Below are 24,676 nucleotides of genomic sequence, written 5' to 3'. Positions count from 1 at the left end.
CCCCTAAAGAAACACCCATATAGTTTCATCACTTCTGCGAATACGCATCTTCGTCTTTTTAACAGCATCCAATGGTGCCCTGTCAAAACGGCCCGGGACAAATCGGCCCCGTCAAAACGGCCCCGTTAATACGACCCCGTCAAATCGACTCCCGACAAACCGACCCCGTCAAAATAGCCCCGTCAAAAGGGCCCCGACTTATTGGCTCCCGTCAAATGGGCTCCCGTCATATTGACTTGCGACATATAGGCTCCCGACAAATGGGCTCCCGATATTTAGGCTCCCGACAAATGGACTCCCGACATATTAACCCCTGACAAATAGGCTCAGGACATATTGGCTCCCGACAAAGCGGCTCCCGACATATTGGCTCCCGACATAAGGGCCCAAGACAAATGGGCTCCCGGCAAATGGGCTCACGACATTTTGGCTACCGACAAATGGGCTCCCGACATATTGGCTCCCGGCAATTGGGCTCCCGACATATTGGCTTTTGACAAAATGACTCCCGACATATTGGCTCCAGAAAAATGATTGATATGACCACTATTGGCATAAAAGTAACCATTGTGTCCTACCTCCAATACCACCATAACCTCTTTTTAATGCCCGAATGAAATTATTTTTTCATGAACCAACATTAATTCACAAACAAATCGAGCCCTTAACAGCTGAATTCCACCAATTCTAAAGTTTTGATAATGTTTAATTTACAACAGAAAAGATCTGTTGCTTAAAAGCGAGCACAGAAGTGTAAATGTATGATATACATGATGTTAACATGATAACAGCATTTTGTTTTGATAACCTACAAGCACAGTGGCGTAGCGAGGTCGGATGTCACCCGGTGCGGCACTTAATGGTGTCACCCCCCCCCCCCCCAGAGGCGTTGCGACCCTTCCCGGGGACAAACTTTCAAGTTTTCGATTTGCACCCCCCCCCCCCCCAAACTTTCGATTTGCACCCCCACCCCCTCAACTTTTTCTCTATGTATTTTGCTATTTTTTGCCTTGGTGTCACCCCCCTAAATGGTGTCACCCGGTGCGGTCCGCACCCCCCCCCCCCCCCGCCTCGCCTTCGCTACGCCTCTGCGTTAGGCTACAGAGGAGTTAAACGAAGAGATCAACTTCTACTTACGATGGATATTTTTTAATATATAAATATTCTGAAGGCAACATTTTGTATTTTATATGTCCTGATTTTGTATTTATACTATATTATTATGCTTGCCTACTACTGCTAAAAAGTTTATTTATAGGCTGATTCTCTCAATGTCTTGCACGACAAAGTGATATAGCCTGTAGTGTTATTATAACGATTGGGCTCTGTTTGACCCACAAACACTGAATCCCACTGCCGAAACGGTGGGGGGGGGGGGGGGGGCTTTTTGGAACTTTTAACCTTTTTCTTTTTTTAAATTATTTATATGTAACAAATATTAAAATTCCATTGTAAAAGTTTTAATTGTTTATGAGGGAAAAGGGCACCTATGTGCCTTGGCCCCCATGCCTTGCTTACGCTAGCTTTACGGTAGCTACGCCACTGTGTCAGTGGTCCTTTTGTCTGGAGCCAAATTGACAGGAGCCTTTTTGTCGGGAGCCAAAATGACGCTAGCCTATTTGTCGGGAGTCGTAATGACGGGGGCCGTTTTGTGGAGAAACTAAATGGCGGGAGCCTATTTGTCGGGAGTCGTAATGACGGGAGCCGTTTTGTGGAAAAAACTAAATGACGGGAGACTATATGTCGGGAGCCAAAATGACGGGAGCCTATTTGTCAGGAGCCTTATTGACTGGAGCCCTTTTGTCGGGAGCCTATATAACGGGAGCCTATTTGTCGGTAGCCTAAATGACGGGAGCCTATTTGTCGGGAGCCTATATGACGGGGTCCATATGTCGCTGGCCCTTTTGACGGGGCCGATTTGACGGGGTCGTTTTGACGGGGTCGTTTTGTCGGGGTCGTTTTGACGGGGCCGTTTCGTCATTGGCCGAATTGACGCCGCACGGCATCCAATGAGAAAGTGCGGTCACGCGTCTAAAAATACACCATTATGAAATCGAAAAGGTTGCGTCAGTCATATATACGCGACCATTGACTAGTTGCAGATCACTTCCTGTGCCTTGAATTTAAAAAGGAATTGCCGATCATTTCATCAGTTGGAAGAGGTAATTTATTACTTAATTAATGCACTATTAGCTCTATTTGTTTAGTCATCTATAAATACAGAGTTTCAGTTTCCTCCTACCCCCCCCCCCCCCCGAAGAAAATGGAATTATATAGAGGATATATACTCCCCCCCCCCCCCGGAAATTTCAAGTGTGTGTGTCCTCCCAGTGGCGTAGCGAGGTCGGGTGTCACCCGGTGCGGCACTTAATGGTGTCACCCCTCAGAGGGGGACAAACTTTCAAATTTTCGATTTGCACCCCCCCTCCCTCAAAATGTCGATTTGCACCCCCTCGAACTTTCGATTTGCACCCCCCCCCTCAATTTTTTCTCTATATATTTTGCTATTTTTTGCCTTGGTGTCACCCCTCTAAATGGTGTCACCCGGTGCGGTCCGCACCCCCCGCCCCCCCTCGCTACGCCCCTGTGTCCCCCCCCCCCCCTGGAAGATACACTGTATTTATATGTACAGGGGTGCCACTTTTAAAAAAATGTGAATCATGAAAGTGAATCCCCAAAATTGTATAGATCTAAATCAGGGGTCTCCAAACTACGGCCCGCGGGCCGGAATGCGGCCCGCGATGTCCTCTCATCCGGCCCGCGGAAATCTTTTTGTCCACGGAAAAAACGTTTGTTGATGATGGCTGAGGAACTTTGCCCAGAGAAATCAAAGACATACCTGGAAGTAACTGGCCCCCGAACTGAAATTTGATAGTTAATGCGGCCCTCGGACTGAAAAGTTTGGAGACCCCTGATCTAAATCATTAAAGTGAATCCCCAAAATTGTATAATTCAAGAAAGCAAAATATGAACATTGAAACCTGAAACCTTTTCTCACACGTATCACGCCCTCCTCTCAATTCTAGATAGTTCTACGTGATGACGTATAGAAATAAACGAGGAAGTTTGTGTCGCGAAATTTCAGAAACGTGTTTCCTTGCAATACATCTAAATGATTACGAAAAGTTAAGCCTTAATATGATCAAGATGTAAAAAGAAAAGGACGGAAATTAATAGCCTATAAACATTTCTAACAAATTTGATCTTGATATTTAATTCTTTAATTTTTGAGGATACCAACGCAACATGTTTTATAACTATTGCATAAACCTCATTGCAACTAACACTTTCATCCACTTTAAGTTTTAATAGTTTTATGCCGATTCGTTACTTTCTTTAGTAAGTTGCCGTGTTAGCTAACAAAACAAAGGTAGTGGGGAAATAATTGACATCACATGAATGTTGAACATTTCTAGACTAATATAAACTAGCAGTCAGTTTATAATCGAAATCGTATCGTCTGCCTATTTTATCATTGCGGAAGCGAAATGGGCGGTTAAAAAATATAATTGGGAGTCTAGATCAGGGGTCGGCAACCTTTTGAAGCGGAAGAGCCAAAAGTTACAATTTTCAACATTTCCGTGGTTTTAAAGAGCCACTAATTTTTTTTTATTTCAAATATTTTATTTTTTGATTAAGATTATTAGTATTTGTGCAAGGAGCTGGAGAGCCGCATCTTGATATCAAAAGAGCCGCATGCGGCTCGCGAGCCGCAGGTTGCCGACCCCTGGTCTAGATAATTATAATAAAATGCCACTATTTAGAATGCCATCATAAGTTTCAAGTTTTAACGATTTTTTAAAACTCACAACACGAATATTTTTTTTATCTGGAAAGTAAAAACATATGGTGCTCGAATGTATGTCTGTCGGTCTGTTTGTCGTTTATTCATTACTAGATTCTACATCATGCACCCAATCACCAGGCACTTTTGGAAGGTATTGAATACACTTACGCCATGAATTCTGGCATAAACATTTTTTAACGTGGATATTATTTTCTTACATTTTATCATATTTTCATATTAAAAGGATTTATCAGTTTCCATAAAAATCGAATGTTCTCATAACGTGTTTCTTTGAATGTTCTTTTTTTTTAGACTACAGCAACGCGCGAGACAGGTACGGTAGTATTCTATATAAATGATATTTTTCACATTGTTCGTATTGAATGAGGCGTGCAACATTTATCGGAAGTCAGTCACTATGCCCGGGTTAAGTTTTTTACGCATAAAATATTTAATTAAAAAGCTCAATTTTAACACACGAAACAAATCTTATTGAATCGGAAATCTAAACTGAAAGTGCTATCACATAGTCTCAAAACCCACGCTAATTTTTATTATTTCAAAACAAATCTAATCTAGAATCTATTTGTTAATGATAAAACGTCAGTCATAGAATCACTATAAAAATAGTCCATATATAATAAATATTCAACATGAAAAATGAATGATCAAATTACTTTTATTAAAGATAGATTTATAAATAGACTAAAAGTTAGAATCTAGCTTTCTTTCAATAGTAGAACCGGATATTGACAGCGATGTTGATAAATAAAGGTGCGTGCATTCTAGGCCTACAAAAGATAATAGAAATAAGATGTCGATCAATGCGTATCCTTCATTAGATGGTACTGTCAACGGGAATTCCCGGCACCACGTTGAACAAGAAATAAATAAAAAGCCCGCAAAACGTCATCTTCGCCTCGCGACGCTTTTCTTGTTGTCAGGGATATTCAAATATGACGTCACTGTAGTAGTCCACCAGCATCTCCATACTATCGTGCAACGGTAAGCAGCGGTGTTGTGCGACCACCATTTTTTTAGTTGCTGTAAAGGCAGCTTAATATCCCAGTCGCTCATCTGTTGGATCGTTAGGTCAGTATTTTCTCGTTTAAATTTTTGCGCTAGAAATTTACACCATGCTTGGGCGTCTTGCTTCCACCGCTGCTTTGGGCAGTTTAAGTCTTATTAGCATTAAGAAGCCAGATGTACTGAGCGCCCTTACACTGCATGCTGCCGACAATAAAGAACCCTGTTATGTTGGCGATGTTATCAAGAAAAGAGTTGGCTTCCCTCAACCCACTGCTTGTTGCAAACCTTTGAGATTCAAGGACTTTATTGTGTCTTACGATTCAAAAAATCGAATTCCAAACTGGGTCTACGAACATCTTCAGTACGACAAGCTCTTCAAGGATGATCCTTGTGACAGAAGAGTCAAAGTGGAAAGAACACAATGTGCAAGGTAAGCACTAGATTTATTTCTAATGATACTTCTTTGATAATCACTTTAATGTTATTACTGTCCCTTATACCCACACACGTAAACAAACCTACGTATCCTTTACTGATGAGGTTTGAGGATCTGTTTACACAATAGATCATGATAGATCTTCTGAATGTCCATTCTCCTTTATAAATTTCAAATTCAAGCCCAACCTTTGAGATAAAGGTCAAATCCTGTTGAAAGCATACGTTGGTTATCAATAAAAATATTAGATTCTAGATCTATTTAAAACGACCTTTTATCTCAAATTAGATCAACGGAAAAGATCAAAATATCTCAATAAAAGTGTCTATGATGGTGATGTTTGAACTCTAATTAGGTTAAGGTTTCAAGGTTGAACAAGTGATAGACACGTGTACAGCAACTCAACGTTTGGTAAACACGTGCCTAGCAACCTAAGCTTTTACAACACATGTGCTTGGTTGTTAGTTGGATTCAAGTATTACTTGCAATTGAGTTTTCTTTTGATGAATACAAATACAAATTCTTAAGTTTTGAATTTACAATCTAGATCTAGATCTGTACTATATTTATTGAATGACTTTCATAAATTATAGAAATCTGGTTCCATTAATTAAAAGTATACAAAGTGGAATATCGATAAGTCGAGCTATATTTTTCACTGACCTCACAATCAAGACTTATGGAATGCTGATACATCGTATTATCAGTTATCAAATTAGTCAGACTAAAAGAGCTTCTACTTAGTGTCATCACTAAGTTAATTAGACAAACTTGTTACATGCTCATGAGTGCTTATACTCAATTCATTATTTAAGTTCATTAGCCAGACAAAGCACCTGGTATCATTAAACTTAATCAGACTTGGAGACTTGCTTATAGATTTCTACCTGGTACAATCATTAAACTTAATTAGACTTGGCGAAATGCACATAAACCTACATCGTGTCATTTTAACCTCATTAGCCAACCTTAGCGACATGCTTAAACCTGGTGTCATCCAAAGCTTACATACCAGACATGGTGATATGCTTAAACCTGGTGTCATCATTGACCCAATTAGACTTAGTGACATGCTTAAACCTGGTGTCATCATGACCCAATTAGACTTGGTGACATGCTTAAACCTGGTGTCATCATTGACCCAATTAGACTTAGTGACATGCTTAAACCTGGTGTCATCATTGACCCAATTAGACTTAGTGACATGCTTAAACCTGGTGTCATCATTGGCCCAATTAGACTTGGTGACATGCTTAAACCTGGTGTCATCATTGACCCAATTAGACTTGGTGACATGCTTATACCTGATGTCATCATTGACCCAATTAGACTTGGTGACATGCTTAAACCTGGTGTCATCATTGACCCAATTAGACTTGGTGACATGCTTAAACCTGGTGTCATCATTGACCCAATTAGACTTGGTGACATGCTTATACCTGATGTCATCATTGACCCAATTAGACTTAGTGACATGCTTAAACCTGGTGTCATCATTGACCCAATTAGACTTGGTGACATGCTTAAACCTGGTGTCATCATTGACCCAATTAGACTTGGTGACATGCTTATACCTGATGTCATCATTGACCCAATTAGACTTAGTGACATGCTTAAACCTGGTGTCATCATTGACCCAATTAGACTTGGTGACATGCTTATACCTGATGTCATCATTGACCCAATTAGACTTAGTGACATGCTTAAACCTGGTGTCATCATTGACCCCATTAGACTTTGTGACAAGCATATAGGCATACATGGTGTCAAGCTCATTAGCCAGCCTTAGTGACCTGGTTCCATCTTGAAGTTTATTAGCAGGATTTAGAGACATGCTTATACCTGGTGTCATCCTTGACCCAATTAGACTTTGTGACATGCATATAGATCTAGGCATACATCGTGTCATCAAGCTTATTAGCCAGCCTTAGTGACCTGGTTCCATCTTGAAGTTTATTAGCAAGATTTAGAGACATGCTTATACCTGGTGTCATCATTAAGCTCATTAGCCTGACTTGGTGACATTCTTGTACTTGGTGTCATCATTAAGCTCATTAGCCAAACTTAGTGACATTCTTATACTTGGTGTCATCATTAAGCTTATTAGCCAAACTTAGTGACATTCTTATGCCTGGTGTCATCATTAAGCTCATTAGTCTGACTTGGTGAGATGCTTATACTTGGTGTCATCATTAAGCTCATTAGCCTGACTTACTGACATGCTTCTACCTGGTGTCATATTTAAGCTTATTAGCCAAACTTAGTTACATTCTTATACTTGGTGTCATCATTAAGCTCATTAGCCAAACTTAGTGACATTCTTATACTTGGTGTCATCATTAAGCTCATTAGCCAAACTTAGTGACATTCTTATACTTGGTGTCATCATTAAGCTCATTAGCCAAACTTAGTGACATTCTTATACTTGGCGTCATCAAGCTTATTAGCCAAACTTAGTGACATTCTTATACTTGGCGTCATCAAGCTTATTAGCCAAACTTAGTGACATTCTTATACTTGGTGTCATCATTAAGCTCATTAGCCAAACTTAGTGATATTCTTATACTTGGTGTCATCATTAAGCTCATTAGCCAAACTTAGTGACATTCTTATACTTGGTGTCATCATTAAGCTCATTAGCCAAACTTAGTGACATTCTTATACTTGGTGTCATCATTAAGCTCATTAGCCAAACTTAGTGACATTCTTATACTTGGCGTCATCAAGCTTATTAGCCAAACTTAGTGACATTCTTATACTTGGCGTCATCAAGCTTATTAGCCAAACTTAGTGACATTCTTATACTTGGTGTCATCATTAAGCTCATTAGTCTGACTTGGTGAGATGCTTATACTTGGTGTCATCATTAAGCTCATTAGCCTGACTTACTGACATGCTTCTACCTGGTGTCATCATTAAGCTTATTAGCCAAACTTAGTTATTTGCATATACCTGGTGTCATCATTAAGCTCATTAGCCTGACTTAGTATCATGCTTATACTTTGTGTCATCATTAAGCTCATTAGTCTGACTTGGTGAGATGCTTATACTTGATGTGATCATTAAGCTCATTAGTCTGACTTACTGACAAGCTTATACCTGGTGTCATCATTTAGCTCATTAGACAAACTTAGTTACTTGCTTATACCTGGAATCAACATTAAGCTCATTAGCCTGACTTAGTTACATTCTTATACCTGGTGTCATCATTAAACAATCACACTTGGATACTTATAAGCCTACATCGTGTCATCAGTAAGCTCATTAGCCAAACTTAGTTCCCTGGTGTTATCATTAAAATCGTGTCATCACTGAGGTAAGACTAGGAGACATGCTTTTACAACATTAAGCTCATTAGCCTGACTTGATGACATGCTCATAGGCCTACATCGTGTTGTCATTAAGCTCATTAGCCAGACTTAGTGACATGCTTATACCTGATGTCATCATTAAGCTCATTAGCCAGACGTAGTGACATGCCTAGTGCCATCATGTAGCTCATTAGCCAGACTTAGTGACATGCTTATACCTGAGGTCATTATTAAGCTCATTAGCCTGACTTGATGACATGCTCATAGGCCTACATCGTGACATCATTAAGCTCATTAGCCAGACTTAGTGACATGCCTAGTGCCATCATGTAGCTCATTAGCCAGACTGAGGTAAGACTAGGAGACATGCTTTTACAACATTAAGCTCATTAGCCTGACTTGATGACATGCTCATAGGCCTACATCGTGTTGTCATTAAGCTCATTAGCCAGACTTAGTGACATGCTTATACCTGATGTCATTATTAAGCTCATTAGCCTGACTTGATGACATGCTCATAGGCCTACATCGCGTTGTCATTAAGCTCATTAGCCAGACTTAGTGACATGCTTATACCTGAGGTCAACATTAAGCTCATTAGCCTGACTTGATGACATGCTCATAGGCCTACATCGTGTTGTCATTAAGCTTATTAGCCAGACTTAGTGACACGCTTATACCTGAGGTCAACATTAAGCTCATTAGCCTGACTTGATGACATGCTCATAGGCCTACATCGTGTTGTCATTAAGCTCATTAGCCAGACTTAGTGACATGCTTATACCTGAGGTCATTATTAAGCTCATTAGCCTGACTTGATGAAATGCTCATAGGCCTACATCGTGTTGGCATTAAGCTCATTAGCCAGACTTAGTGACATGCTTATACCTGAGGTCATTATTAAGCTCATTAGCCTGACTTGATGACATGCTCATAGGCCTACATCGTGACATCATTAAGCTCATTAGCCAGACTTAGTGACATGCCTAGTGCCATCATGTAGCTCATTAGCCAGACTTAGTGACATGCTTATACCTGAGGTCATTATTAAGCTCATTAGCCTGACTTGATGACATGCTCATAGGCCTACATCGTGACATCATTAAGCTCATTAGCCAGACTTAGTGACATGCCTAGTGCCATCATGTAGCTCATTAGCCAGACTTAGTGACATGCTTATACCTGAGGTCATTATTAAGCTCATTAGCCTGACTTGATGACATGCTCATAGGCCTACATCGTGACATCATTAAGCTCATTAGCCAGACTTAGTGACATGCCTAGTGCCATCATGTAGCTCATTAGCCAGACTTGAGGCCTTCTTCCATCATGTTCGATATCGACATTGTTCATACATACACGCCTGCAATAAGCCTCCCAATCAAAAAACTATTAGCCATTTAATTTATTAGCCATTTTTACCTCTCCTTCGCCCTATTTTATCTTGTCAACACAAAAAGACTCTCCTCCTCCCCAAAATGACATCACAAAGTTGTAACACCCCCCCCCTTTCTAAAACTTTACTATTATTTTTGTCCATTAAGAGTGTTAAACAGGCCCGTAAATAATCACATTATTCGACTCCGCCTACCTCACTTCACACATCTTAACCCCGCCCAGCACCGCCCTATCCCATACGCTACAGCTTATCACCGTATGCTGAATTACACACACCCACACACCCACTCACACACACATACGCACACACATACACACACTCTAACCTATTCCATGTTTCAGTAACGAAGACAAAGAGAGACCCAAGTTTACACCTGATTGTCGTATCCATGGCTACCATCGTGCTGATGCTAAAGACTACTGTGATACTGAATATGAAATGGGTCTCATGGCGCAGCCCGAGAATTATCCATATGATCCCGAGTCTTTCTGTGAATGCTTCACCATGACCAACATAGTTCCCCAGGTAAAGAAAAAAGCGACATATAATCAGCCATTTGTATTAAAAGAAATGTCCAGTAAAATTAAATCTAAAACTGAACAGAACCTTAAGACGCGCGGAAAACAAAAGCACGACGAATAACAAGAATGTATGTACATAGTCACTTTCCCGGCATCTCCTCGGAAGTAGTAGCACCCCCCCCCTCGTACGACCCCCCCCCCCCGCGGAAATGTTGTCGCACCTTCCCCCTAGTTTGTTATCCACTCTCCCCCCCAACACCACCCACCCCGAGAAAAAAAATGTATGACAAAAAAAATACTTAGTGACAACCGTGCAATAAATTTCTTTTAAAATTATATTGGCTTTTTCTGTACATGTATTTCTGTAACATCATTGCTTTTAGATTTAAAAGTTTTTATTCAGAATATATATCCTTCTTAAAGAACAATTACTAATCTTAAATCCTACTGCTCGTTATATTCGCTCTATTAAATTGGTTTCAAATGTTTATGATCACTTAAAGAAGTCCAAATGTTTTCTAGGTTCCAGGCTTCAACTGTGGGCCATGGTTCGATCTTGAATGTTACATCAGAGAGAAGTTGGTGCGAGAAAACAAAGGTGTTTATGTTTGCTCAGGACCCTTATTCTTGCCAATGTAAGTTAAGCTTTCATTTCTTTGCTTTTGATAATCTGGCATTTTTATACACTAACAGTTCAGCTTAGTAGTAAGAAACACACGGGTATTCATACTACTTTCAATGGTGGTTATAATCCAACATTCCAACTAATATGCATTTCAGACATATTTTCGGATCTGTTTAGATCACACGTCAACTGCACTAGGTGTTGATCTGTTTAGATCACACGTCAACTGCACTAGGTGTTGATCTGTTTAGATCACACGTCAACTCCAATATGTGTTGATCTGTTTAGATCACACGTCAACCTCAAGTGTGTTGATCTGTTTAGATCACACCTCAACTCCAATATGTATTGATCTATTTAGATCACACGTCAACCCATAGTATGTTGGCCTGTTTAGATCACACGTCAACTCCAATAGGTGTTGATCTGTTTAGATCACACGTCAACCCCCTCGTGTGTTGATCTGTTTAGATCACACGTCAACTCCAATATGTGTTGATCTGTTTAGATCACACGTCAACTCCAATATGTGTTGATCTGTTTAGATCACACGTCAACCCCCTCGTGTGTTGATCTGTTTAGATCACACGTCAACTCCAATATGTGTTGATCTATTTAGATCACACGTCAACCCCTAGTATGTGTTGATCTATTTAGATCACACGTCAACCCCTAGTATGTTGATCTGTTTAGATCACACGTCAACTCCAATAGGTGTTGATCTGTTTAGATCACACGTCAACCTCAAGTGTGTTGATCTGTTTAGATCACACGTCAACCCCCTCGTGTGTTGATCTGTTTAGATCACATGTCAACTCCAATATGTGTTGATCTGTTTAGATCACACGTCAACTCCAATATGTGTTGATCTGTTTAGATCACACGTCAACTCCAATATGTGTTGATATGTTTAGATCACACGCCAACCCCCTCGTGAGTTGATCTGTTTAGATCACACGTCAACCCCCTCGTGAGTTGATCTGTTTAGATCACACGTCAACCCCCTCGTGAGTTGATCTGTTTAGATCACACGCCAACCCCCTCGTGCGTTGATCTGTTTAGATCACACGTCAACCTCAAGTGTGTTGATCTGTTTAGATCACACGCCACCCCCCTCGTGTGTTGATCCGTTTAGATCACACGTCAACTCCTAGTTTGTTGATCTGTTTAGATCACACGTCAACCTCAAGTGTGTTGATCTGTTTAGATCACACGCCAACCTCTAGTTTGTTGATCTGTTTAGATCACACGTCAACCTCAAGTGTGTTGATCTGTTTAGATCACACGTCAACCCCCTAGTGTGTTGATCTGTTTAGATCACACGCCAACCTCTAGTTTGTTGATCTGTTTAGATCACACGCCAACCCCCTCGTGTGTTGATCTGTTTAGATAACTAATGAACGTTTTTTGTTGTTTTTTTTTCAACAGAAGTGAGGATGACAAAGTTGTGAAACAATTTGATGTTCTGGGTGATGGTGAAGTTTCAGTTCCAACTCATTTCTTCAAAGTAAGCCTTATTTTTAAACATCAATTACTTTTTCTAAGTTTTTAAAAATTAGGTGTAACAAGTTTTAATCGACATTATATTAAACTAATTTATAAAAATGTTGTGATGTAGTTCTGAAGTTTAACTGCTTAAATGTTATGTTATTCAGGGAGCTGCTTACATCATGTGTAATTTATTTCTCTGTGCAGGTCGTAGTCATTGAAACCCATGATGGCCAGCTGGAACTTGAATCTTACATGATGCCAAATGCAGAAAACAGTAAAGGCGATGGAGAGGATGTCAAGCTTGATGAATACTTGTCTCCACTTTGCCAGATTGAACATCATTCAGGTCTAATTTTCTTCCCAGAGAAAAAATGCTTCAGCAGCAATAACAAGAGGAGAGGCGCCAGACTGCATGCTCTTTAAAAACAATCAAACACTGGAGAAAAACCTTTTTACATTGAATGGCCACAATAGGATATTTTCCTAAACATCTTTTATGGCCATTTTGATCAATTTTCCCCATTGTTTACAAACATTCAATTAGTTATCTTCTGAACTTACTAAGTGTTTAGCACCCAATATAGATGGTTCTATACTATGGCAATTCATTACATAGACTCTCACTCTCTAGTGACTAAAACACTGAACATTTATTGGACCATCTCAAACTAGATTTGACATGGAAGAAGAAACAAAGCAGAAACAGAGTCATGCAGGGCTCACGATCTCCATTTTGTTTGAACTGAACCAACATCCAACTCATGAGCGATGTCCTACCATCATCCATTAACGGATTTTTTCTAAGTGTCTACAATTATAAAGAATCATGGACCATCACAAGAGAAAGAAATAATATTGTAACATTTAACATCTCATTCTCACTGAATAGCAATGTATCCAAAGAACTTTGTATAGATTTTCCTGTAGAGTTAATGAACAAAGATATTAAAATTCTAGAATTAAACCATTTCCATTGGCAGTCTTGACATTTTGTATTACCAAAATCATGTACAACTGTTACTCCATAAGAAACTACATCAAACTAAGTTGATACACACTGCTTTTGACATTTTGAAGTATTCTACTTGAAGGAGATAACTCTAGTGGAATGAATGAATGTTCATGTCTCTCCTGTCTCATTTATGCAAGAATAAAGAGAATTCAAGAAGAACTTCCAAAAGAATTATTTTCATTATTTCCTAACTTTGTTCTGCAGAAAGACAGTTGGGGTTTACAAGCTTTTGTCTAGGTGAAATCTTGCAATCAATATTTCTAATCTAAAAAGCCAAATTCTTTTAAACTTGCATACATTGTGAACCATTATTAATTTCAAGCTCAGTAAAAGGAATGAATGATTGTTTGCTGTAGAGACAGCTGTTTGTAAGAATAAAGGTTGTAAGGTACTTCAACATAGAATAGCTGGTCTGTCTCTTCCCTATCAGCTGTATTCATCACTTGTTAGTTTAAAAATATATTTAAAAAATAGTTTATAAAAAAAACAAGCAAAAAGAATGCAAATTTTTCAAACTTTAATTAAGTTAAATACAAAACTATACAAGCACAAAGAAAAAATGAATATAAATTTTCTTTATAGATTAAGTAGATCTGATCTCTATAATAAATAATAAAAGAATAAGATTAACAAAACTATAAACATAAGTAAGCTGACAATGAATACTACCAACTACTAGTAAAGAATGCCTGTACTGTATAAAAGTATGTAACCTACAGACAACACACACAGCTCTTACACACCCAATGTATCCTCTGCTGTGTTTTAATGTCAGCATTCAAGGGGCACTGAATAGCATGACAACAGATATATACAACACATGTTAAATTCATAAAGCCTTTTTATACAAAAAGGAATAAAGGGTTTTTTCAATTAGAAAAAGACTAGTCAGTTAACCAAGTGAACCAAGAAATGGTCAGTGTAATGTGGTGAGGGAGCTAAACCCTATGTTTCAACACTAATTTGTCATACATTTGCAAGGAAATATAATTCATGTGATTGAAACATTCATGGCAGTCATTTCATTTGAGCTATGTGCTCACAGAAAAATTATACATCTTCTGAAATAAAAATATGCATGCTGAAAATAAAAGAAATTTTATGACATTGATAGAATGTTTAAAATTCAGTTGTAAATTTAAAATAAGAAAAGTACATAGATTCAGTAATATAAAAAATGTTTACAATATTAAAAAGAACACTTAACAACTTTGGTGAAATTAATATATCAACACATTGCAGTAAAGTTGTTAAAAAAATACTAATGACTATTTCAAATAGTTGACACATTAAAGTAAAATAAATTTGTATCAATTAAGTCATTAAAAGATCTATAGCTCTCAGCAGGAATCATATTTGGTGACAGATGTCTTAAATGACTGCCAGACATCTGCATTTTGTAAGCACACAGTGCCTCCTCCTCTTGAAAACTGGCTTTTCATGCGATTGATGTCCCCAATGCAAGTCCAGGGCTCTGTTGTCTGAGGGCTCTAAAAGATTGAAACAAGAAGAGCTGCTGTGTCAGACATTCCAATAAACAACAGGAAAATGTTGCTCAATGCTAGAAGTAGCTGGTTTGTAATATATATTTTTCCTAAAATGTAATGTATTCATATTCATTAAAAGTTTTTTTTTAGCCAGTAGTAATCAAACAGGATTTGCAGCTCATTGATTAATATTTTTATGAGGTCTTTTTAGCCCTTTCTTTAGAAATGTTGTTTATTCAGTTATAAACAATTTTCCTTGTTTGAAATTGTTGAACATTGCTCATGAAGATTGTGTTTAGAAGTAGAAGTTCATAGTACAATGTTTTCAACCTTGACTAAAAGTGAATTTTTTTTACCTTGTTAACATAGACATACAATTACTTTTAGGCCTTGTTCAATTATCTGTTACAATATAACAAACTGTTTCATTTATAATTTTTAAAAAGCTACCTATTTTGACCTAAAGGTCTTATGGCAGATGAAGTAGAGTTCACAGATGAGCTGAGTCTATAAACCTATATAATGGTCAGTTCTTTGTTCAGCTGCCTATTGATTGATTTAAGCATGAATTTATTCTTGTGATGAAGCCTACCTTCTCTGACTGATAGAAAAGTTTCTGTGACGTGCCTGCCAAGCTGACAGCCCACTTGGCATGATCTTGAGTTTCACTGAAATCTTGGCTACCTGGCAGCTGGACATTGGTGATTCTACAGACCTGAATCAATACAAGCTGACATCAATTGATCACAACAGCTTAAACAAACTTATTACAGATGGTGTAACCATAAGCAAGCTGATATACTAAAATCAAACCTCAAAGTATGCAGTGTGGTTAGATGGTATGTGCACAATTAGAAAACTCAAACTGTGCAGTAAAGCTAGATGGTAAATGAACAATGAAAAAACTCAAACCTCAAACTGTGCTGTACAGTTAGATGGTAAATGAGCAATTAAAAAAACTCAAACCTCATACGGTGCAGTATAGCTAGACGGTATGTGCACAATTAGAAAGCTCAAACCTAAAACTGTGCAGTATGGTTAGATGGTATTTGCACAATTAGAAAACTCAAACCTCAAACTGCAGTACAGTTAGATGGTGAATGAGCAATTAAAAAAACTCAAACCTCATACGGTGCAGTATAGCTAGACGGTATGTGCACAATTAGAAAGCTCAAACCTAAAACTATGCAGTATGGTCAGATGGTATTTGCACAATTAGAAAACTCAAACCTCAAACGGTGCAGTATAGCTAGACGGTATGTGCACAATTAGATAGATCAAACCTCAAACTGTGCAGTATGGTTAGATGGTATGTGCACAATTAGAAAACTCAAACTGTGCAGTAAAGCTAGATGGTAAATGAACAATGAAAAAACTCAAACCTCAAACTGTGCAGTACAGCTAGATGGTAAATGAACAATTAGAAAACTCAAACCTCAAACTGTGCAGTACAGTTAGATGGTATGTGCACAATTTGAAAACTCAAACCTCAAACTGTGCAGTACAGTTAGATGGTATGTGCACAATTAGAAAACTCAAACCTCAAACTGTGCGGTACAGTTAGATGGTATGTGCACAATTAGAAAACTCAAACCTCAAACTGTGCAGTACAGCTAGATGGTAAATGAACAATGAGAAAACTCAAACCTCAAACTGTGCGGTACAGTTAGATGGTATGTGCACAATTAGAAAACTCAAACCTCAAACTGTGCAGTACAGCTAGATGGTAAATGAACAATGAGAAAACTCAAACCTCAAACTGTGCGGTACAGTTAGATGGTATGTGCACAATTAGAAAACTCAAACCTCAAACTGTGCAGTACAGCTAGATGGTAAATGAACAATGAGAAAACTCAAACCTCAAACTGTGCGGTACAGTTAGATGGTATGTGCACAATTAGAAAACTCAAACCTCATACGGTGCAGTACAGTTAGATGGTAAATGAACAATTAGAAAACTCAAACCTCATACGGTGCAGTACAGTTAGATGGTAAATGAACAATTAGAAAACTCAAACCTCATACGGTGCAGTACAGTTAGATGGTAAATGAACAATTAGAAAACTCAAACCTCAAACTGTGCAGTACAGCTAGATGGTAAATGAACAATTAGAAAACTCAAACCTCAAACTGTGCAGTACAGCTAGATGGTAAATGAACAATTAGAAAACTCAAACCTCAAACTGTGCGGTACAGTTAGATGGCAGCTCTTCTCCTCTACTTCTCAGCCATGTTTCCACCAGCAGGTTTTGTTGTAGGTTTGGTGCAACAAGACTGTCGTATAAATCTAAGGGCAAGAAAATGTAGGTTTGGTGCAACAAGACTGTCGTATAAATCTAAGGGCAAGAAAATGTAGGTTTGGTGCAACAAGACTGTCGTATAAATCTAAGGGCAAGAAAATGTAGGTTTGGTGCAACAAGACTGTCGTATAAATCTAAAGGCAAGAAAATGTAGGTTTGGTGCAACAAGACTGTCGTATAAATCTAAAGGCAAGAAAATGTAGGTTTGGTGCAACAAGACTGTCGTATAAATCTAAGGGCAAGAAAACATAGTTTTGGTGCAACAAGACTGTCGTATAAATCTAAGGGCAAGAAAATGTAGTTTTGGTGCAACAAGACTGTCGTATAAATCTAAGGGCAAGAAAACGTAGTTTTGGTGCAACAAGACTGTCGTATAAATCTAAGGGCAAGAAAATGTAGTTTTGGTGCAACAAGACTGTCGTATAAATCTAAGGGCAAGAAAATGTAGGTTTGGTGCAACAAAACTATCATATAGATCAAAATTCATGTCATCTAATTGTATTCTAATAAAACTACAGAGGTATCTCAGAAAAATGATAAATAAAATTCTTGTATGTGCTGATAGGATAAAAAAGAATGATTTTCAAATGTATCAGTGTGTGAGTATCCCATGTCTATAATTAGATGTCCTTTATATAAAAATGATGAACAAAATTTTTAAATTGTTGAATACTTACCAGCTTCAAATTTTCTTGATTTGGCAAAACTTGTAAATATTTGGCCTTGAGAAGATTTTAGAGTGAGAATACTGAACCATGGAGGACTTTTAACATGAGTTTTCTTAATGAGATCAATAAAGACAGGAAACTTATCCAAAACTTGTTGCGGTATGTGATAGTCATAAATATTTGGCTCATTGTAGTGCAGCTGTTGTCCTGAAAGTTGAAAAGAATGAAATGTGTTTGAGGAAAGCCAGTAAAAGTTGAGCTGCTACTGGATATAATATAATGACATTTGTCTGGCTTTTCAAGGCTCCAACAAACTTCACAAAACAGAAGACAACTAGGTGGAAATACTGACAAGAAAAAAGTTACAAATACTAACATTTAAATATGTGAATTGTTACTGTAAATAATAGTCTTACGGCTACATCAAATAGGTGAGCTGAAGGGCAGCTAGAAAAATATCACCATGATAGGTAAATGTTCAGTTGTTCAGAAGAATATCACAATGATAGGTAAATTTTCAGTTGTTCAGAAGAATATCACAATGATAGGTAAATTTTCAGTTGTTCAGAAGAATATCACAATGATAGGTAAATTTTCAGTTGTTCAGAAGAATATCACAATGATAGGTAAATTTTCAGTTGTTCAGAAGAATATCACAATGATAGGTAAATTTTCAGTTGTTCAGAAGAATATCACAATGATAGGTAAATTTTCAGTTGTTCAGAAGAATATCACAATGATAGGTAAATTTTCATTTGTTGTTCAGAAAAATATCACCATGGTAGGTAAATGTTCACTTGTTGTTTAGAAAAATATCACCATGGTAGGTAAATGTTCACTTGTTGTTTAGAAAAATATCACCATGGTAGGTAAATGTCCACTTGTTGTTTAGAAAAATTTCATCATGATAGGTAAATGTTCAGTTGTTGTTCAGAAAAATTTCACCATGATAGGTAAATGTTCAGTTGTTGTTCAGAAAAATATCACCATGATAGGTAAATGTTCAGTTGTTGTTCAGAAAAATATCACCATGATAGGTAAATGTTCAGTTGTTGCTAGAAAAACATAAATAATTGAATGGATGAACAAACCAATTTGTCCTAACTCCTGATAAGGAAATGTGATACACAGAAAGGTTTGCCCATATATGGAGGCACTTGTCTCCCAGCTGTAGCCAGATGTCTTGTTAGGTGGAAACTTGGGGGCACTGTGCACCAGCCAGAAGCCAGACAAACCATCAAAACCCAGAACTCCTGTAAGACATCAATGGCATCATCAGTACATTTCTACTGTCAGAACAGGGGCAGTCATAAAAATACATTTCCAGATAGAAAGGATCCTTAACTTAATGAAAAAGACTGGTATCACATAATTTAAAAAAAAACTATTCAAAATTCAAGAATACATCAAAACCTAGAGACGCCTACCTTTAGTGTGACCTGTAGATGCAGCCCCCTGACTGGGATCCAGTGAATGCAATGGATCCTCATCATTATACATTATGTATGTCAAATCTTCACCCTGAAAGATTAAAAAAGAATGAACTGATTTGGATCTTATATAACTTTCAGTTTGCAAGATCTTGTTAAGGAACATTGGACAAAGCCCTAGATGGTCAGTGTTACATCAACATGAGTTACACTGGTCAAAGTTGGACAAAGGCCTAGATGGTCAGGGTTACATCAACATGAGTTACACTGGTCAAAGTTGGACAAAGCCCTAGATGGTCAGGGTTACATCAACATGTGTTACACTGGTCAAAGTTGGACAAAGCCCTAGATGGTCAGGGTTACATCAACATGTGTTACACTGGTCAAAGTTGGACAAAGCCCTAGATGGTCAGGGTTACATCAACATGTGTTACACTGGTCAAAGTTGGACAAAGCCCTAGATGGTCAGGGTTACATCAACATGTGTTACACTGGTCAAAGTTGGACAAAGCCCTAGATGGTCAGGGTTACATCAACATGTGTTACACTGGTCAAAGTTGGACAAAGCCCTAGATGGTCAGTGTTACATCAACATGTGTTACACTGGTCAAAGTTGGACAAAGCCCTAGATGGTCAGGGTTACATCAACATGAGTTACACTGGTCAAAGTTGGACAAAGCCCTAGATGGTCAGGGTTACATCAACATGTGTTACACTGGTCAAAGTTGGACAAAGCCCTAGATGGTCAGGGTTACATCAACATGTGTTACACTGGTCAAAGTTGGACAAAGCCCTAGATGGTCAGGGTTACATCAACATGTGTTACACTGGTCAAAGTTGGACAAAGCCCTAGATGGTCAGGGTTACATCAACATGTGTTACACTGGTCAAAGTTGGACAAAGCCCTAGATGGTCAGGGTTACATCAACATGTGTTACACTGGTCAAAGTTGGACAAAGCCCTAGATGGTCAGTGTTACATCAACATGTGTTACACTGGTCAAAGTTGGACAAAGCCCTAGATGGTCAGGGTTACATCAACATGAGTTACACTGGTCAAAGTTGGACAAAGCCCTAGATGGTCAGGGTTACATCAACATGTGTTACACTGGTCAAAGTTGGACAAAGCCCTAGATGGTCAGGGTTACATCAACATGTGTTACACTGGTCAAAGTTGGACAAAGCCCTAGATGGTCAGGATTACATCAACATGTGTTACACTGGTCAAAGTTGGACAAAGCCCTAGATGGTCAGGGTTACATCAACATGTGTTACACTGGTCAAAGTTGGACAAAGCCCTAGATGGTCAGTGTTACATCAACATGTGTTACACTGGTCAAAGTTGGACAAAGCCCTAGATGGTCAGGGTTACATCAACATGTGTTACACTGGTCAAAGTTGGACAAAGCCCTAGATGGTCAGGGTTACATCAACATGTGTTACACTGGTCAAAGTTGGACAAAGCCCTAGATGGTCAGGGTTACATCAACATGTGTTACACTGGTCAAAGTTGGACAAAGCCCTAGATGGTCAGTGTTACATCAACATGTGTTACACTGGTCAAAGTTGGACAAAGCCCTAGATGGTCAGGGTTACATCAACATGAGTTACACTGGTCAAAGTTGGACAAAGCCCTAGATGGTCAGTGTTACATCAACATGAGTTACACTGGTCAAAGTTGGACAAAGCCCTAGATGGTCAGTGTTACATCAACATGTGTTACACTGGTCAAAGTTGGACAAAGCCCTAGGTGGTCAGTGTTACATCAACATGTGTTACACTGGTCAAAGTTGGACAAAGCCCTAGGTGGTCAGTGTTACATCAACATGAGTTACACTGGTCAAAGTTGGACAAAGCCCTAGATGGTCAGGGTTACATCAACATGTGTTACACTGGTCAAAGTTGGACAAAGCCCAAGATGGTCAGGGTTACATCAACATGTGTTACACTGGTCAAAGTTGGACAAAGCCCTAGATGGTCAGGGTTACATCAACAAGAGTTACACTGGTCAAAGTTGGACAAAGCCCTAGATGGTCAGTGTTACATCAACATGTGTTACACTGGTCAAAGTTGGACAAAGCCCTAGATGGTCAGTGTTACATCAACATGTGTTACACTGGTCAAAGTTGGACAAAGCCCTAGATGGTCAGTGTTACATCAACATGTGTTACACTGGTCAAAGTTGGACAAAGCCCTAGATGGTCAGGGTTACATCAACATGTGTTACACTGGTCAAAGTTGGACAAAGCCCTAGATGGTCAGTGTTACATCAACATGAGTTACACTGGTCAAAGTTGGACAAAGCCCTAGATGGTCAGGGTTACATCAACATGTGTTACACTGGTCAAAGTTGGACAAAGCCCTAGATGGTCAGGGTTACATCAACATGAGTTACACTGGTCAAAGTTGGACAAAGCCCTAGATGGTCAGGGTTACATCAACATGTGTTACACTGGTCAAAGTTGGACAAAGCCCTAGATGGTCAGGGTTACATCAACATGTGTTACACTGGTCAAAGTTGGACAAAGCCCTAGATGGTCAGGGTTACATCAACATGAGTTACACTGGTCAAAGTTGGACAAAGCCCTAGATGGTCAGTGTTACATCAACATGTGTTACACTGGTCAAAGTTGGACAAAGCCCTAGATGGTCAGGGTTACATCAACATGTGTTACACTGGTCAAAGTGGCTGTAAGCTGAAATATTCCACAAAAAATGGTTTTGTAATAAAATGAATCTTGCTCCTTCTTCTTCATCGTTCTTAATTCAAAAGTTGTAAGGGATTCCCTTCAACACCATCAAGTATTACATGTCAACTTTTTTTTTGCAAAATATAGGCCGTTGACTACAATGTCAGCCTGCTTTTCTTTTAGGTTCAACCAAGAACAAACTACGAGGTAGCAGTTGTTTCATTTTGGAGTTTACTCTCCTAGATGTGGCTGTTTCCAGCTATCAAGCCTCTTCTGCCTGGAGTTTGAACTCAATACATTCTGGTTCAGAAACTATGAGCTTAACCCACATGACGGCGACATACTAAAATGAACCAATTGTGTACAATTTTTAAGTCAATGATTAACATTAGCATCTTTATAAACGCTGATCAGCCTTGCTAATATTTCTTTCTGAACTTATGTTTTTCAACATACCTCAGACTCACTTATATTTTAGGGATAATAAATCAGATATATTTGAATTTTCTGACCCAAATTTGTGCCATTAGCTACTTACTGTATGATCATATACTTGACCCAAAGTTCTAGAGATGGGAGACTGTGTATCATTGATAGAATATTCAGACAGCTTAAGTGTGGGGCTGTTGACATCAAGATAATAAAGTGCAAGTCCATCTTTGAATCTCCAGTCACGAGGCTGCTTAAGTTTTGGCGTCTTGTAAGCCATAAACCTGTACCAGGACACATGTCTGTCAGTGGGTGTTCAGATTAAGCTCTTTCAATTTACATACAATGGGGGTAAAATTTTTAATAAAAAACAATTTGACTTTTAAGAATACAATTCTACTCAACTTTAATTTCAAGGGAAGGAATTCCTGGCTTGACAAAAATAACATTTTTATATTTTATTTTTATTTCCCTTTGATAGCCTTAGACAAGTAAAACTTAGACACATTTAGGTTCTTTTTTTGTGTATGCTGTAGTACACTAGCCAGTGGTGTTACTGATTCATGTGTAACCACTAAAAAATAATGTGATAGATTATTGCAAAACATACTAACAACAACTTTATGGATTTCTGTGTATAAAAGCAAATGGGTTATATATGTAATAATCAGTTAAGTGGCAATACAATTTAAATACTCAGTATATGTAGTTCAAACATTACAATAATTATTATTCATTAACGATTTTCAAATACATTAAACAAGAGAACAACTATGTGGGTAAATACCAGTCAACCATATTTCCATTTGGGTCCACACAGCTATAACATCCTCCAAAAGTCAATGTGTTTAGAAAAAAAAGCAGAAATTGGAAACTTATCACCATCCTCATCTCTTTTCTGGACTATAAAAATCTGAGTTAATAAATTTAAAGATATATAAATATCTAGATCTCTAGATCAAAATTTACAAATTTTAAAAAATCTATACACAATAGGCTGTTGCCTAAATACTAGCTATAATATAGATCTAAGTTTTTTTACTGTTGAAAATGTATTCGAGCTACTCCTTTATCACTTATCAATAAACATCACATGACTGTGTAAAAAGCCAGGAGACATTCTTAAAATAAACTTCCTTGTTGTTGGGGCTACAGTATGAGGTCAATTAAATTATGTGGTGGGGGGGGGGGGGGGGGTAACAGTGGCATAATAATAAAGAAATTAATCATTTAAATAGACCTAGATGTAGATTCTAGAAGCTAGTGTCTACTAAAGATTAATTAAAGTAGTTTACGGAGCAGTTTTAATATCATAATAAAAAACCGAAAATAAGAATCTGTAGGTAATGCGTAATTTATGACAATCAGACCAAGGGCAAAATTAAATTAATTAAGCCTACAGACTACATGACCAGAGCGAGCTAATAAAAATTAACATGAATCATAATAGACTACAACACTTTAATTTAAAAAAAAATTAATATTGTCCTGACACGGAAGATTTTATTAAAATTGGTTAATGATGATTGCCTGTTAAGCTTTTAAAAATTAGCCGTAGTATCATATTCTTTAACTTGAAATAAAGATACTCTATTTTTTACTCGCAAGAATAACCGTAACTGATTAATTCTTAACTTTATTTAAATAAAAGTTTCTAGTGTAAAAAATAAAGTAAACTCTTATTGAACACTCCCCCACCCCTAACTTTGCTAGATTACTAGAGATCTAGAATCTACTACAACAAAAAAAAAAATAAGAAACCAGCCACCCGGCCTAAAAATCTAAGACAAGATAAGCAGTTTTATATCTCTGTTTATTGCAGAAGACAAACAGAGGAGTACTCAAAGGTTATAAATTTGCCCTTTCTGGTGAATTATTGTGGAAAAAAAGCCAAATACAAATAATTTTTAAAAAATTGTTAGATCTAGAACTGTAGAACACAAAGGACCTTTGCTGTCGAACCGTCTCGCCCAGTTGGAAATCCCCATATTCGTATTCGAATCGTATTTTTGACTAAGTAGGTATCGGACAATTAACCTATCTATAAATAATTTACAATCTT

At 38.0% G+C, this 24,676-nt stretch overlaps 2 protein-coding genes across 5 annotated transcripts; one reads left to right on the top strand and one right to left on the bottom strand.

Moving 5' to 3' along the window:
- Positions 1 to 4,720: 4,720 nt before the first annotated feature.
- Positions 4,721 to 13,578, top strand: LOC131955294 (endonuclease G, mitochondrial-like). Its single transcript, XM_059319365.1, has 5 exons — positions 4,721 to 5,246; positions 10,304 to 10,487; positions 11,006 to 11,118; positions 12,537 to 12,615; positions 12,804 to 13,578. Exons 1-5 carry the CDS (start codon positions 4,924 to 4,926, stop codon positions 13,020 to 13,022), a joined length of 918 nt encoding a protein of 305 aa, XP_059175348.1. The 5' UTR covers positions 4,721 to 4,923; the 3' UTR covers positions 13,023 to 13,578.
- A 533-nt stretch (positions 13,579 to 14,111) lies between these two features.
- On the bottom strand, positions 14,112 to 24,579 carry LOC131955293 (plancitoxin-1). Of its 4 annotated transcripts, none has more exons than XM_059319362.1 (9): positions 24,563 to 24,579; positions 23,402 to 23,527; positions 22,724 to 22,898; positions 19,494 to 19,587; positions 19,158 to 19,319; positions 18,076 to 18,273; positions 17,276 to 17,385; positions 15,691 to 15,813; positions 14,112 to 15,101 (listed from the first exon to the last, which is right to left on the bottom strand). In XM_059319362.1, the coding sequence occupies exons 2-9, from the start codon at positions 23,503 to 23,505 to the stop codon at positions 14,952 to 14,954; spliced, it is 1,116 nt and encodes a 371-aa protein (XP_059175345.1). In that variant the 5' UTR covers positions 23,506 to 23,527; positions 24,563 to 24,579; the 3' UTR covers positions 14,112 to 14,951. The 4 variants fall into 4 exon arrangements, with proteins under 4 accessions (XP_059175345.1, XP_059175344.1, XP_059175346.1 ...); XM_059319361.1 differs by lacking the exon at positions 24,563 to 24,579 and adding an exon at positions 23,657 to 23,763; XM_059319363.1 differs by lacking the exon at positions 24,563 to 24,579 and adding an exon at positions 23,657 to 23,741 and having other exon boundaries at positions 23,402 to 23,517.
- Positions 24,580 to 24,676: the final 97 nt, after the last annotated feature.

Source organism: Physella acuta, unplaced genomic scaffold (assembly GCF_028476545.2).
Source record: "Physella acuta isolate Inbredline_101_S28 unplaced genomic scaffold, ASM2847654v3 ptg001062l, whole genome shotgun sequence".
NCBI classification, from domain to species: domain Eukaryota; kingdom Metazoa; phylum Mollusca; class Gastropoda; family Physidae; genus Physella; species Physella acuta.
This window is presented reverse-complemented; position numbering and strand designations above follow the sequence as displayed.